Here is a 16,323-nt window from a genome sequence, read left to right as displayed (position 1 = left end):
TCTTAAGGTCCACTTTTACTAAATGGTCCGTGTGGAATAAGGTCCTGGAAACAGCCAAAATATCTAGAACTGGGAGACTGACACTTCCTCCATCTAGTAATTGCTTTGAGTACGTCGTTTAACTAACCCAAACGCTTTCTATCCCAATATAAATCTATCCAGGCACATAGTATGATAGGACTCTCCTCTCCTCAGCCAGAGATGAGACCTGGGCTTGTCCTGCTGGGCTCCGTGTGCATTTGAGAGGGGCCCTTGCAGAGAGAAAGGCACAGAGGGAATCCTCAGAGCTCAGTTTTACACAAAACCAAAGCCCTGTTTTGTCTAAGGAGCTTCTCCGTCATCCAGGCCACGGCTGTCCCAAAGGAGCTTTTCCCAAAAGGAAGCTCGAGACCCAAAAAGTCCAGTGGCATTTTCTAAAAAGCACCTTTGGGACAAAGCCCGACTTGGATAGAAACATAGAGGATGTTCTCAACCTCAGAGGGCAGCTGAGGAACCTTCTGCTTTGTCCTGCATTTGAGCTACTCTAAACTTAAAAATACCTCAAATACCTCCACATCAATGGAGTGGAACCTGGGAATTCCAACTGGTTCCTGTCCTGAACAGAGATGGAGAAGGCAAAGGTAGCTTCAATCAGAACAGTGCTGGAAGGGACCTTGGAGGTCTTCTAGTCCAGCCCCATGCTCAAGCAGGAGACCCTATACAATTTGAGACAAGTGGTTGTCCGGTCTCTTTTTAAAAACCTCCAGTGATGGAGCAACTTCTGTTCCATTGGTTAAGGAGAACGTCATTCTCCAGTGACAAGCCATTAGGTGAATTTCAGCCTTTTTTTAAAAAAAACCCAATGATGGGGGGGGGGGTTATGATCATACTCTGCATGTATTCCTCATATATTTAATATTACATATCCTCATGTATTTAATACTCTATGCCCGTGATGGCAAACCCGTGGCACGTGTGCCGGAAGTGGCACACAGAGCCATCTCTCAGGGCTGTTGCCTGTTGCTCTTCCGGTTTCCGGTGCTCCCCCACACGTGCATGCTCCCGTTTCGGCACTTGGTGCCAAAAAGGTTCGCCAAGACTGCTCTATGCCATAGGAAGCCATGCATTCAATCAGCGCTCTTTACTGATGCCCTGACTGGTTCAGTTGAGTAAGTAAACCAGATTTATCCAATCACGGCTTTCATTATCTCTGACTACCAGGCAGAGGCGGCAGGGACCGGTATCACTTGTGGCTCAAACTGGGACCGAAGGCAGCCTCGCCAGGACATCCGGATGAAGCACCCGGGCTCTTCCCCCCCCTGCCATATTTATTCACTCCCTTCACTCTTTCTAATACTGATATATTTATATTGAAATGCCATTTTTTATAAGCAGGAATAAATTTCAAAATTTAGGAACGTGTTAAGGGTGCCCTCTCAAAATAACTGCAAAAGGGAAGTACAAACATTGTAGATTAGAAAATGAATGTATGGCAGGTGGGAGATGAGGAATTAACTTTGAAATCTGAACATTGGACAATGATTTGGGTCGATCACCAGAAGAAAAACAATTCCTCTGCTCTTTTTCTCATTCAGGATTCTATCCTTGACTCTTATCTATAATAAACTCTTATTTATTTTAAAACTCAAACTCATTGTGTTTTTTTTCAGCGATGCTCTCCAGGCAGGTGCAATGAATAACCTCAAGAGTGAAATAAAGATTGCAAGTGACTGGAGAAATGATACCAGCCTTTCCTCCAGGATCATGAATGTTTAAAAAGAAAAAATTGTCAGCAGAGCAGTGGATAAGAACAAACATCATGTTGCTAAAAATAGCCAGAAGCGCATCACAACATCTGGATCCAAACCTTGACAACATCTAATAATACATTCTTAATATGACTGGTTCTGGTTTAGCATTATTATTCTCTGATTTGCGAGCTATTTTTTCTCCTTTTCACATTGTTTAAAGCAAGTTTTGCTCCGTGAGTTTAAAAAAAGCAACACCGCGGGAAATACAACTTCTTCCATAACTTCCAAGCAGCACAACTTGAGGTCAGTGTGCTTCTGGATGGCTTTTTATCTATCCCGGACACCACCCCTCCTGTTCCAGGTGAAGAGCCTCATGCCATTCACACACAAGGATGATCAGAGGAGAGAAACAAGAGGGGAACCTAAATGATTTTGGAAATGGATGCACATCCTCTATAGCAGAGGTGAGCAACTGGGGCGGCCCCAGTTGATAAAAACTAGCAAATAGGAGTAGAGAGCAGGGATAGGCAGCGATGGCCCCTTTATGATCTGTGGACTTCAATTCCCAGAATTCCTCAGCCGGCCAGGAAAGGCCCAGGAAATTCTGGGAGTTGAAGTCCACAGGTTGTGAGGGGGCCATAGTTGCCTACTGACAGGACAATTAGCGGCCCTTGATTTATTTTAAGATAAGACAGCATCAGCCTGGAGAGCTGAGAAAATACCCCGAATCAAGGCAAGAGTAAGCGCCTTCTATATTGCTGCTAGAAAATTATATGGTCATAGAGGTAGTCCTTGACTTATGACCACAAATGAGCCCAACAGTTCTGTTGTTAAGGGAGACATTTGTTGAGTTTTGCCCCGTTTTACAACTTTTCTTGCCACAGTTATCAAGTGAAGCACTGCAGTTGACAAGTTAATAACCTGGTTGTTAAGTGAATCTGGCTTCCCCACTGACTTTGCTTGTCAGAAGGTCACAACAGGGGATCACGTGACCCCGGGACTCTGCAAACCGTCATAATGTGAACCAGCTGCCAAGCATCTGAATTTTGATCATATGATCATGAGGATGCTGCAAAAGTCGTAACTATGAAAACGGTCATAAGTTGCAATTTTCAGTGCTGTTGATAACTTTGAACAGTCACGAAATGAACTGTTATAAATCGAGGACTACCCGTACTCTGTAGCCACCAAAGCTGAACCCAAGGATGTCTTTACGTTCTCAGAAACCACGGACCTATTAATCTGGGCAAAGACTCCTTGGAGCCAAGACCTGAAAACCCAATTTCAAACAAGCCACAAATTCTGGTCCCCCCAACAACGGCCGGAGGGAAGCAAGGGTACCTTTTCGTCAGAGGAGCCGGACGAACTGGACAGTAGCGCCGCTTCCACGAAACCTCGCTCCAGCAGGGAGTCGTACTTGATGCTCCTTTTCCTACTTCTCTTCTCCTTGCTTCCCGGATTTGGCTCCCTCTGCTCCGCCTGGGTGACCTCCAGCACGCTGTCGCCACAAATGGAGGACTCGAAGAGAGGCTTCCCGTTCATGTACGTCTTAGTGATTTTCAGTTTGATTTCCGGCGAGCCGTTCTTGGCCGGCGTAGTGTTGGGGGTCGTTCCGGCTTCCCTGACCTCCTGAGACTCGAAACGCAGCTTGGCGTCTTGCGTTCCCGATTCCCCATTGAAGACGCGAGAGGTGAGGTCCTGGAGCTTCTCCACGGGGATGAAGGGCAGGGCATCGTGGCAGTTGTATTTCGGCAGGACATCGTCCTGTAGTGTGGCGGAAAGGTGGCTCTTGCCCAGGTAAACAGAACACTCCCGGTTCACTTCGCAGCCGGGCGGCTTTCCGGTGGGGCCCCCCAGGATCTCAGGGACGGGCTTCATTTTGATGTGGTTGGCACCTTTCTTGGGGAGCAACAGCGAGTTACTTTTGAAATCCATCACGGATGTTTCCAGTTTATTTATATTTCTGCATAAATAAAGGAACAAAGCCACAAAATCGTATTATTAGTCACGGAGGATGCATACGGAGGCTGTTTGGGGAGCCTAATATTACCAAAACATGCTACCAAAATAATATAAACCAAACCCAACATCTGAGAAGGCTTCCAAGGTAAAATATTCACGTTCCCTACTTTTAAAAATCACACTGGATACTTCTAGCTAATTCTCAGAATGAGACAATAGGCATTTTGAAAAAAAAGCAACTACTAACGTTTTGCCGTTCTGCAGCCTTACAACAGAACAATAAAAGAACAAGCAGAGATGGAAAGTATTATTTTGAGCCGTTTTATTTTATTCCTCTTCTGCTTGGGGAGAAGGTGAAGAATAGCTACTCATGCTACCCAGGCATTATTGTGGCTGGACAACTTCGAAGGAGGCATTAGAACAAAGCCCATAAGAAATACAGGGAAGAATCTAAGGCCTACAAAAACACAGGAGCTGTAAGCATGATCACTAACAACAAGGCTCCACCTAAATCCATCCAAGGCACAAATAAGCTACAAATAAATAAGAGGCAGATCTTGACAGGAAATTGAAGGATGTGGGATAGAAATGACTCATTCTTTTTTTGTAGCACAAAAGCTACAGAAGTGCCAGTTGCAATGGACTTAACTGCTAGGATTTGGAGACCAGGCAGCCCAGTAAAACGGCTTCTTGGTCCCCCCCCCCCTTCGCAAGGAAACCCCGGAGAATTCTTCCTCCCAAGGAAGTGATTTACAGGAGGTTCTTCAGGGTAAAACGTCAAAGACAAATGGAAAGATGCAAACGCAGAACGATTTAGTGATAGTTTGCATTTAGGATGTTGTGTGGATAGGTCTCGAGTTATGACTGGTTGGTCATAAATCAGGTTAGTCACATGATGGAATCGATTTACAACTTGATATACAAGCATAATGGGCAGATTTCCATTTTGTCAAATGTCGAGGTGGTGCAGAATCCAGCATTGCAGGCAAACTCTGCCCACTGCCAGGAGTTCGATCCTGACCGGCTCAAGGGTCGACTCAGCCTTCCATCCTTCCGAGGTGGGTAAAATGAGGACCCAGATGGTTGGGGGCAAGAGGCTGACTCTGTAAACCGCTTAGAGAGGGCTGAAAAGCTCTGTGAGGCGGTACATAAGTCTAAGTGCTACTGCTACTATCTGTAATTGATAAATGCAATAAATTTAAGCTCAGGACTGAAAAGCACGGAAGCTGAACTTAATTCGTTTTAATTTGTGAAAAGGCTCCCGTTGAATCCTTCCATTTGTCTGTTTATCTCTACAAGGTGAACTCCCAGCATCAAAGGCAGAACGCCTGAGAATATTTATAACAAGGGGGTAATCAGTGGGTGGCCATGCTAAGGAGAGTTGGCCAACGGTTCCCCATCCCTACTCACTCTATGGCTTGCTGGATGGAGTCAGAGGGAGGCCACGGGTGGAAGCAGGAAGTAGGGCCCCAGATAAGCAGGGCCGTCCAGGAGAGCAAAGGCAGAGATACAGACAATGAGAGGTTTGGGTCAGGAGTGGGTTTCAAATCCCGCTGCTACCGGTTCGCTCATGGACGTGCGCGCCCAACGCTTCTGTGAATGCGCAGAGACGTCCGGGCGGGTGGGCGGAGCCTCCCGCCGCTACCAACCCACCACTGGTTTGGATACAAATGTGTTCAAATTTAAAGTGACTCTCCACTAAGCATGTATGGCAGGTAGCCCAAACGGAAGGAAGGCTTGCAAACATCCCAACAATGTTCAGGCATGCCCAGGGCCACAAGCTTAAATAACACAAATAGACACACATTTCTGAACGTGCAAATCCCCCCAAACGGTAACTTCCCAGATGAATTACCAACCATTATCATCAGAAACATGATCGCGGCAGCAGAAGGGACCCTGCAGCTCCCTTTAATTGGAAATATGTGTACAAAGTCAAATAGCTCACATTCTGTAATATATTTATAGTAATTAAGGTTGATTTAACTAAGTACAAGTTAGGAAACGATTTAAACATTTATCTTTTAGCTACACAATAAATCAAGTTCACCCTTCCAGTTTAAAAATACAGCTTTGCATTTGATTGATTACTTCCCATGGAAAGGTTTTATTTTTATAAAGTTCCAAGCTTCCAATGCTGTTTTTTATCAATAACACTGATGTTCACATGGGGATAAAATGAGCCAAGCCCTGCTTTCAGGATCGAAGTTCTGAAATTCCATTCAACAACTCACTCTGTATGCCCAATCATCACCTGTCCTCATCACGTAACCAGATATTCTTGTCATAAATCAGAAGAGGACAACTTGTATACCCAGAAGTCCTGTATGGGGACTCCATAGCTCTTTTGCAATACTAAATGGAATATATATGGAGAGCAAATTTGGAATACACTATCCAAATCTGATGGTCGTAAACCACTGGTGTGATTATGTACTATTGAAACAAGAAACTCACAGAAAACATCCTAAGTCCCAGCAATGCACAAAAATGCCCAGCGAGGGGGAAAAAAAACCCCTACAAAATGCCAGCTCCTCCAACAGAAAGCAACTGTTGATCTGACTGCCAGGCATCCAGGAACACGTCAGAAGCACCCCAAGGGTCTCACCCTGTCATCGTTTTCACAATTCTATTTTTCAAGAAATAATTGTGTGTGTACAGACCCAGCCTGCAAGCTAAACAGAAACAACTTCTACCTAAAACTTAGGCTGTCGCAGCAAAAGGTCCCACAAGCCAAAGCTTAGAATTTAGCTTTAGAGTTTAATTTAGTAGTTTCTGAATTAGCCTAATAAAAATGGGCAGAGATTTGCTGTAATAATGTGGTAAGCCCAACTTCACAAATGAAATCGCTCATTTTCCGATTTAGTTCTAATGGTACATTATTGTAAGTTCAGGACTGAAAACTGTCCTGAACTTAATTTTTTTAAAATTTGTGAAAAGGCTCACGTTGAATTTGGTAGCTTGACAGAAGGTTGAGTCTGTTTCAAAGAATACCACATCACTAACAATTATCCCATTCATTCCGCTTGCAGATGGACAAGCTCTTCAGATCTCTTTTCTTTATAAAAGAGCAACCAGCATCTCCTTTGACTGCAAGCTAGACCCCCCCCAAAATTGAAGTTCATCTGCAAAGCAATTTTTCATTTGAAATCCGGGAATTAGTGCTCTAGGGTTGCCTTTTAAGGATGGGAAGCTGAAATGTAAAATATAAAGCTGTGTTTTCAAATTGTTGCAGCTACCGGATAGGTGGGTATATCCGACTTCTAAGCTATGGCCATGTTGACTGGAGAATTAAGTCGTGAAACGCTAATCTAAACCGTTTCAAAGAACAATGCAACATGCAATTATGGTGGGTTTGCTGTGATTTTAATGAGAGGTTCTAAGTTACCTGGATCTAATTACAACTACTACTGTTGTTGATGATGATGATAACTGATCCATAGACTACTAACACTTCCCTTCCCCTAAGCTTCCCTAGGCAGAACTGGGCATCACGGGGTAAAGTGCTTTGAACCAAGGGCCTCAAATGGGTTGACTTTCAGAATGGGTCCAATATCTGGGGCCCATAACTCCTGCGAAATTGAAATCTGTCTGGTTTTATAAAACATGTTATAACATAAACATTATCATAAAACAGTTCATGATCATAATACAAAATATCATAAAAACATTTCCTGCGCTGATTTTTGACTGTGCTTTACAGATCAACATGGACTTCTTTCAAGGCAGATGCCTCTCCAAATCAGATCCAAATCTGATGTCCCAAGGCCGGACATCAGAAGCCCTGTTATTGTTTGAAGCCGTTGAGGAATCTGGTAAGGAGGTATCTCTGAAACCATAAGCCAAGCGGCCACAGGCCATCTCGTTAAAACTAAGTTGATGGGTTTTTTGTTAAGTTTCCAGACGGCCACTGAACCCAACTCACTGGGTTTGAGAATCCAAACTCAAGTGTCCCACCTAGATGGCTCTCCAGGGTCTGCCTATATCCAAGGAAAATGAAGGCCAACATCTCTCTTGCAAAGTTGGTTCCATAACTGAAGCCAAGTGTTCCTTAATATTCCCTTGAAATCTGCTTTCTCGTCACTTCAAAGCATGCTTTGATGTCCTACACTCTCAAACAATAAAAGTTCTGACCCACTTCTTGCAATATTTTTTCTGGGATAGGAAGAGTGCCATAATATCCCCATTGAACAGGCCAACCCCTTCAATGGCTCTTCATATCATTTAATTCCTCCTCAGAGCTTTTTTTTTTTTTTTTTGCTAAATCCTTCAAAGCAATGCTTAGGGATAGACCAAATACTCACGGGAGAAACCTTGACCGGTGCAAATTCCCCATTATTTCTACTCACGAAACCTAACATGGCCAAAATGGACTGGGGGTGCTGGAAGAGTTCAGGGCAGCCAAAATGGCGAAGGTGAGGCGAGATAGATGGATGGGAGATGCCCTGGAGGTGGGAAGGAGATCCTAACAACCACAACTGGGCCTACCAGAACTGCCATCGCTAAGCAATGGGGTCATGTGATGATTCACCGAATGACCGATTTGCTTAGTGACAAAAATTCTAGTCCCAGTTAGGGGCGCTAAGTGAAAACTACCTGCATGGCGACCCATACCTGTGCATTTGATGCTTGTTTCCTTACTGCAATTAATCTCTCTTCAACTTCATTCCAAGATGATCAATCCACTATCATATTGTAAAAATTATATTTGTCTTCTACATCACTGGCTACGCTATCCAAATTTCTTCCTTCTGCTTCTTTACACCAGTTTTTAGCAAAAAATAGTGAAGAATGCAGGATTCAAGCCTTGCCTATACATTTATTTATCACGAAAGATGGCCAAGACTTAACTTTAGGCCATTCCACTCAATACCTTTTCTCCAATTTTACAAGGGGCCCCTGATAAGAGCTTGGGTGGGGGGTCTTTCTGTCTCACCATTCTGCCCCCACTGAGCCTATTAATCGTGTCCTGTAATGGGGTGCTTTGTCAAGACATCTACAGCTACATTCCCACAATCTACTAAGGAAACGACCCGGTCAAGGAACGAGATAAGGCTGGTCTGAAAAGGTCTGTTCTTGGCAAAGTCATGGCCTGGCAACTACTGAATTAACTCGGATGTCTTAAGGATCCGCTCTAGCATTCTCTCACTTATTGGGCTTTGCAGGAAGGACTCGAATTAGGCTCTTCCACCCTTTGTGAAGACCTCTGCAGTTCCTCGGCTCCCCAGCCCTTCACCGGGTCTTAAATGTTCACTCAGCTTGACCCAGAAGCCCCCTCCCTGTATTATTATTTCTGTATTATGCCCTTGTTGTTCATTATATTACTGTTTGCTTATGTCCTCTTGAACTTTGTCCATATCAGGATTGTAGCAGTATAGATACATCCCATAAAATGGATATCCCAGCTTTCCATCTGGCCATGGAAATTCAAACTCATTCTAAACACGTCTTTCCATTGTGGCACTAAGTTAAGGACTAGCCGTAATGAATTCTAAAAGGATGGTAAAAATTACTGCATGTGTATTTTTCTTCCCTTTCCCAGAAATTTTATACCTTGAACTGACAAAGCCTACGTATCATGGAATCACAGGGTTGGAAGGGAGCTTAGAGGTCTTCTGGTCCACTCCCTCCTCAAAGCAGAAGACCTTCTACCATCCCAATCAAATGGTTGTTCGGTCTCCGTCCCTCCATCACTTCCTGTCCCGCCCTCTGGGGCTTTACCATTCATTGCTGATTTAGCCCCCAGACTCTTTATTACTCTTCTCTGCCCTCTTTCTAGGAGTCAGCATATCTTCTGTATTGTGGAAGAGCATTGCAAGTGCTCTTTGGCCATCAATTCTCCCATCAGAAGGTCACAAAAGGACAGAAAAAAAGATACCTTTCTTAATCTTAAAGTTTCTTATTTTGCTTTTTAACTATTTTAGTTATTTTTGTGTTATTTTAAGACTTTTAGATGCATGGCTGGCTGGGGAATTCTGGGAGTTGAAGTCCACAAGTCTGAAAGTTGCCACAGTTAGGAACTCGGATCTATTGTGGCAAAAAAATCCCCAATAATCAGGAGTCTGATTATTTCAATTCTAAGAGGGAATATTTGGAAAAAAGACGTTAGATAGAAATAGCATAGCAATAGCACTTAGATTTATATACCGTTTCACAGAGCTTCACAGCCCTCTCGAAGCAGTTTAGTGTCAGCATCTTGCCTCCAACAATCTGGGTCATTTTACCAACCTCAACCTTGAGTTGGTCAAAACTGAACTGGTGGCAGAGGGCTGAGTTTGCCTGCAATGCTTGTGTTGGAAGGAAGGAAGGGCAATAGCACTTATATACCGCTTCACCGTGCTTTTACAGCCCTCTCTAAGCGGTTTAGAGTCAGCCTCTTGCCCCCCAACAATCTGGGTCCTCATTTCACCCACCTGGGAGGGACGGAAGGCTGAGTCAACCTTGAGCCTGGTGAGATTTGAACTGATCTTCCTTTTACAATGCATTGCCTCAAATGAAGATTTTTAAAAGCTTTCCAGCCCAGCCTAATTTTACTATGATGTGAACAGGTGTGCAAGAAGGCAGAAAACATGCCCACCACCGCAAGGCCTAAGGAACCGATACTATGCCACGAAGGCAATCAAGTCTGGCCTCTCCATAAAGAAAAGAGATAAAAATATCAAATATGATTATGAACAGGAGACAGGATGACGGACCCCTGACAGGCAGAAAAGTTGTAATTGCATCAAGTCAACTGAAGGTTTGTGGTAGTTGGTGACTCATAACTGTGAGCAAGCGAAACAAATCTGTGCCAACTACATTCATCGGTATGCGAAACGCGCTCTTTGCCAGGAGCAAATATTAAGGATGTGACAAAACAATTTCCAGTACTTACTGAGCCCCTGCCAATAAACTTTCTTTCCTGCTAATTCTGATAGGCACAGAATGGTTTTTTTTTTTTTAAAAAGATAAAAAATGTGAAACGCCATGGGCTTTGGAGTTCTAGAGGGAAAAAAAAGCCTGGAGCCTGATATTCCCCATCAGCCAACCTGTCCATGGAAGAGAACTAAGTAGCTAAGCTGTCCTTAACTTACGACCACAACCGAGCCCAAAATTTGTGTTGCTAAGTGAGAAAATGTGTTAAGTGAGTTTTGCCCCATTTTATGACTTTTCTTGTCCCGTTTGTTAAGTGAATCTCCGCAGTTGTTAAATTGCAGTTAAGTGAATTTATTTTCCCCATTGACTTTGCTTGTCAGAAAGTCACAAAAGCTAATCACGTGACCCTGTCGTAAGTATGAGTCAGTTGCCAAGCGCCTGAATTTTAATCACACGACCATGGGGATGCAGCAATGGCTGTGTGAAAAACGGTCATAAGTCACTTTTTTCAGTGCTGTTGTAACTTCAAAACGGTCACTAAGAGAACTGTTGTAAGTCGAGGACTCCCTGAGACAATGAGAAGTCCCTGGTGCTCTCTGAACTTGGTTGTTTTCTTGCAAACAACTCACCTAAACTAGGTAACATTGTCAGTTCTAGCCAGGACTCCTTACTAGCACTGATGATGTTATCTAGCTGGGTCATGAAATGTCTGGCAGGAAACCACCAAGCTCAGAGAGCAGCGAGGACGGCGCACTTCAACCCCGAGATACAAATACCCTCCTTTATTGGTACATTAGACTGTGCAGACTGTAAAGAACAGGAAGAACTTGTCGCTTGATTCAAGTTCTCCAGATGAAGGGGCAGAACTCACGAGACACCACAAGGACTAGCCCCCCAAAAATGGGCCCCCTGGATCAGGAGGGCTTTTAAACTCAGCCTCTACGAATCCTTTTTTATTCAGGGACAAAGACCCTGAAAGGCTATTGAGGAAGGGGGCTAGCACATCCATTTCCTTCCTCTGTGCAAACTATGGGGAATAAATAAAAATGTCGGAAGCGGAAGTAATCAGCAAGGTAGACTTGGGATTTCTAGCCCCCGAGAGCATCGTTTAACGAATGAATGAAAACATCTGACGGGATGGTTCCCATGATTAGATGCAAGCAATGGAAGGAGGAATTTTAAAAAGAATCTACCCAAAAGGAACTGAAAGACAAAAAAGGGAGAAGCTGCAGTCCAAATTTATGAATTACCTGAAAAAGGAGACTTAGTACTGAGATCAGCGGGTCTGATGGTTGGCCCTCTTGAAGTCATGTGACTGCATTTCCGGCGCTTAGCAACATGGCTGCATTTACCACCATTTTTAGTCACGTGACCATGCTTTACTGAAAACTAAGATGCTTCCAATTTTCGGTGAAACTGTAGAACAGCAGAAAATGAATTCGCTTAACAACCGCGATGTTCCTTTAACAACCACCGCACACAAAAAAAGTTGTAAAATCAGGTTTAGTCATGTGGCTAAACCCATTTCACAACTTATAACCCTAATTGGCAGGCTCCATTACGGTCACGAGAACTACCTATATTTTAAAAAATCCACACCTTCAGCAAGGGAATAAAACCAGATTAACTCCACGGGGTTGAAATAAGCGGAGGAATACATAAAAAGGAATACAGGTAGTCCTCGGCTTACAACCACAACTGAATCCAAAATTTCTGTTGCTAAGCGAGATGATTGAGTTTCCCCCCCTTTTACAATCTGTCTTCTCACAATTGTTAAATGAATCATTGCAGTTAAGTGAGTGACACAGTCGTTAAGCGAGTGACACTGGCTTCCCCATTGACTTTGTTCGTCAGAACAGGGGATCACGTGACCCTGGGACGCTGCGGCCGTCATAAATACGAGCCAGTGGCCGAGCATCTGAATTTTGACCATGGGGATGCTTGCAATGATCGTAAGGGTGAAAAACAGTCATAAGCCACATTTTTAGTGCCACTGTAAGTTCAAACAGTCACTAAATGAATGGTTGTTGAGGGGAGGACGACGTATAGAATTGTTGGTGTCTATCGCCCACGTATCCGTCTTTGCAAGAAGCACCTGTGGAAGATATGAATTATCTTGAAATCCTCTGGGACACCCTTTCTGCTGGACAAATTCCGCTCAGGAAATTCCCAATTGATCTCGCTCAAAACTTTCTCCTTCAGAGAGCAGAGGGATATACAACAAGCCAAACAGACTTATGTTTAGGGACACCTAAGATGGGGAAATGGGAGCAGCAGGAATGTTGACGAAAGGGTTGTATAAATGGAAGAAGAATTATGAGAAAAGACTCGATCTCGTTTAGGAAAACACAATCAGGAAATACTCATTTAGTTTCTAAATCTCTAGGACCAGATAAATTATAAACCTTGGTGACTTTAAGAAGGGTGGACTTCAACTCCCAGAATTCCCCAGCCAGCTGGCTGGGGAATTCTCGGAGTTGAAGTCCACCCATCTTAAAGTCTCCAAAGTTGAGAAACACTGGCTAGAATATTAAAGAAACTTGACGATCTGCAGATCATAAAAGAAATTAATCTGTAACAGCTTGAAAATCACGCCGTAATTGTTAGTAATCAGGAAGAGTTAGTCAGAAACAAATCTTTTGAGGCCAACCTTATTTTATTTCTTGCTTCCTTAGCAGATTGTTGGTTAGAGGACAGGATAATTTAAAGGACTATATAGTCAGTTTACAATCAGCAATCCCCGTGAAACTGAAGTACCATCAAATATGGCACCACACAATTTTGCGATGGGCCTTATGTGTCCTGCACCATTTTTTAAATTTGGATGAATACATGGAGAACCGTATGTGCTTAAATGATTCATAAGATGTGAATTGAACCTTGTGTCTGTGTGCGAGACCAAACCACTAATTAAAGTAACGTATATTTTTTCAGGAATTTTCAAAAACCTACAAAAATGCTGCCGCTCAAGGGATCCAAAGTCACCAAAGTTAACCCTTAAAGCAACAGCGTCTTGATTTGACTGACAAACAAACAAACAATCCCTTGGGGGGGGGGAGGGTAGCATAGGAATTTAATCAATAAAGATAAATAAGCCGCCCTATTTTACTGACAGGAAGAGATGAATTCCAAATGGTTTTTTTTAAATGAGCCCAGATTTAACGTTCATCAAAAGTGGTGTGAGAAATCCAATTTTGATAGGCGGAACAAAAATTCATTCATTTAACATTTTAAGTCAGTTAACGGCCAAAATCGGACCGATAAAGGGAGTCCCCGCCGGCTCTTTGTCAGCCTCCTTACGGGACCGGCTGGATGGGAGAAACTGGTGTTTTCTTGGCTGCTGGGTGACCCTCGCTTCTTTTAAGAGAACAAAAAGATGCCCCTGAGAGATTTCTGAAAGTTTTATGGGCCCTCAGAGCCACTGGCCACAGGTTGGAGACCCATCAATCAACAGACAAAGGCCGAACGCACCGCCTGGGCTCAGGGGTCACACCTGTCCAGCCATTAAACCCGGATTCACGAAGGGGGGAGGGGAGGGGGGGAGGTCCAGGCATCCTCCCAGCACTGGGCAAAACCGGACGGCAGTTCTCCCTCCGCCTTTCCCGGGAGCCCCGGGGCTTCTGGCACGGCAGGCCTCCTGTCACCTCCAGGCCAAGGAAAGGGCGGCTGGGCGGTGCAGGCGAAGGGCCGGGGGTTTCGGGGAGAAGGGCTTCCTCTCTGCCGCAACAAAGCCGCCGGGCCTCGGCCACGGAGGGATGCTGCCGGCCGCTTCCAGCTCCCCTTTGCACGGAGAGCAGCGGCGCCTCTTCCCCTCGCCCAGCCCCACACGGGCCTCCGAGGGACGCCGGCTCAGCCCGGGTGGCCGAAGCGCAAAGGCCCCGGGGGCTCCACCCGCCGCCCCTGCCCAGCCTGCACGGGAGGCCGCGTCGCTTCGCTTTCCTCGGAGCGGCGCAGGGATGCCGGCCCGGCTCCGGCTCTTGTCCCGGCGACGCCTGCAGGCTCCGGTGCCGACGGGCGAGCCAGGAGCCGCAGCGCGCAGCCCCATCCCTGCCTACAAAGGGGCGCAACTCTGGGGCCGCTCCGGGGACGTCGGGCACCGCCACGGGCCACCCGCGAAGGCGGACCTGCCGGGCGAGCGGAGCCCCCGCGGGAGGCGAGGCGGAAGGAGCCACGCGGGGCTGGGAAGGGCGCCCGGCACGCAGGTAACCCCGAGCCCCAGCCGGGGATCCCCCGCCCGGCTCCAGCGCCCGCCCGCCCGGGAAGGAGGGAGGCCGGCGGGCCTTCGGGGGAGCCGCTTCCCCGGGAAGAGACGCCGAGCCGGGCCTGCCGCGCATCGCCTGCGCCCCTTCCCCGCGTGGCTGCCTCCCTCCCTCCCTCCCTCCCGGCCCCGGCAGAAGAAAGAGCCGCCGCCGCCGCCGCTGCACGTGGCCGCCTCGCCCCCCCCCAACGCCCCCCTCCCCTCCCCTCCCCCCCAGCCATCCATCCCCCCCTCCCTCCCTGCCTCCCTCCGTCCGTCCAGAGAACGGAGCCATCATGGCTTCCCCGCCGCCCCCGGAGGCTCCCCGCCCGCCCGCCCGCCCGTCCGTCCGTCCGTCCAGTGCCGCCGCCGCCGCCAAGGCTGGCAGGGATGGAGAGGCTGGCAGAGGTCGGGGGGGAGGGCGGGGGTCGCGGGAGGAGGGAGGGAGGGAGGGAGGGGAGGGGGCGTCTGGGGGCCCCGGGAGGGCCTGGGCGCCTCCACTCACCTGCCCGCCTGCCGGTTGTCCGGGGGTCCGCCTGGCGCTGGGCCGGGCTGGGGGTGCCGCTGCTCCGGCTGCCTCTCCCGCCGCCGCCCCGGCCGGCCGCCCAACCGCCCCGCGGACCCGCCTCCGCCGCCGCCTCCTCGCCCGCCGAAACCAGCGCGAAAAATGCCCCGCGTTGATTGGCTGCCACGCCGCCTTCGCGCCGCCGGACCCGCCGCGCCCCATTCAAACCCGCCGCCGCCGCCGCCGAGCACGGAGCCCCGACCCCCCCCCCCCACGTGCCCCCCCTCCCGCCCCCCAGGCTCACCCCCGCCACGGGCAGCGCGGGCCCCGCGTGCACCTCCGCCGCCTGGAAGGGCCGCGCCTCCTGCAGGGAGAGCCTGCCCGTCTCGGGGTCCCGCCTGCAGCGCCAGCGATCGCGCCCCGACCCCGAGAGCTCTTGCCCCGCGGCGCCCCCGCAGCAGCCTGGCGCCCGCGGACGCCCGCATGGGCATCTCCGCCCACCAGGGCAGCCCCTTCCCTTCCGGCCCAGCCTCTGGGCACAAAGGGCCGCCTTTTGCAACACAAAGGGGCCCCTGCCGCCCCCGCCCCCGCCCCCGCTGCAGGGAGGGCCCAGCATGGAGGGGTCCTGGGTAGGGGAGCCCCCCCTCCCCCACATCTGGCTGGTCAGCTCCACAACAGCTGCCCAAGGGAGAACTGCAGGCGGTTGGGGGCTCAGCTGGGAGGATTTGAAGTTGGGGACCCCACCAATCTCCCACCCGCTGCCCTTTGCGGGGAAGCCCATCCTGGGCGAACCTACAGTCGGTCCAGCCCACGGTTGTGATTGAAAAGACTCAATCTGGTTTCCCTAAAACAGAACTAGGGAAAGTGATGTTACTTGGGATCTGATTTCAAAGGACTTTGGGACGGCCAGAAAGAAGGAAAGAGGCCTGAGACCTCAACCGGAAAACTGTGGATAAGATTCCAGGAGAGGAAGACCAGAGAACAAAGATCCAGGATGGGGTCTTGGGGCTCGCCTAGGTTGGGGATCAAGGCAC

General features: G+C 47.8%; 1 protein-coding gene across 3 annotated transcripts in view; it reads right to left on the bottom strand.

Annotated features, from left to right (window-relative positions):
- Nucleotides 1-15,880, bottom strand: part of NSD2 (nuclear receptor binding SET domain protein 2) — a 44,425-nt gene extending 28,545 nt beyond the window's left edge. Inside the window, exons 1-2 of one of the 3 annotated variants that reach the window (XM_034415961.3) lie at nucleotides 15,594-15,880; nucleotides 3,072-3,693 (exon numbers count right to left, since the gene is read on the bottom strand). In XM_034415961.3, coding sequence (XP_034271852.3) covers nucleotides 3,072-3,665 — 594 coding nt within the window. In that variant the 5' untranslated portion in view covers nucleotides 3,666-3,693; nucleotides 15,594-15,880. Of the gene's footprint in view, nucleotides 1-3,071; nucleotides 3,694-15,289; nucleotides 15,421-15,593 lie in introns of those variants that run through there. The other 2 variants (XM_087895618.1, XM_034415951.3) reach the window with 2 other exon arrangements.
- Between the last annotated feature and the right edge of the window lie 443 nt (nucleotides 15,881-16,323).

Source organism: Pantherophis guttatus, chromosome 5, assembly GCF_059756535.1.
Source record: "Pantherophis guttatus breed Tessera chromosome 5, ASM5975653v1, whole genome shotgun sequence".
In the NCBI taxonomy this organism is placed as follows: Eukaryota; Metazoa; Chordata; class Lepidosauria; order Squamata; family Colubridae; genus Pantherophis; species Pantherophis guttatus.
This window is presented reverse-complemented; position numbering and strand designations above follow the sequence as displayed.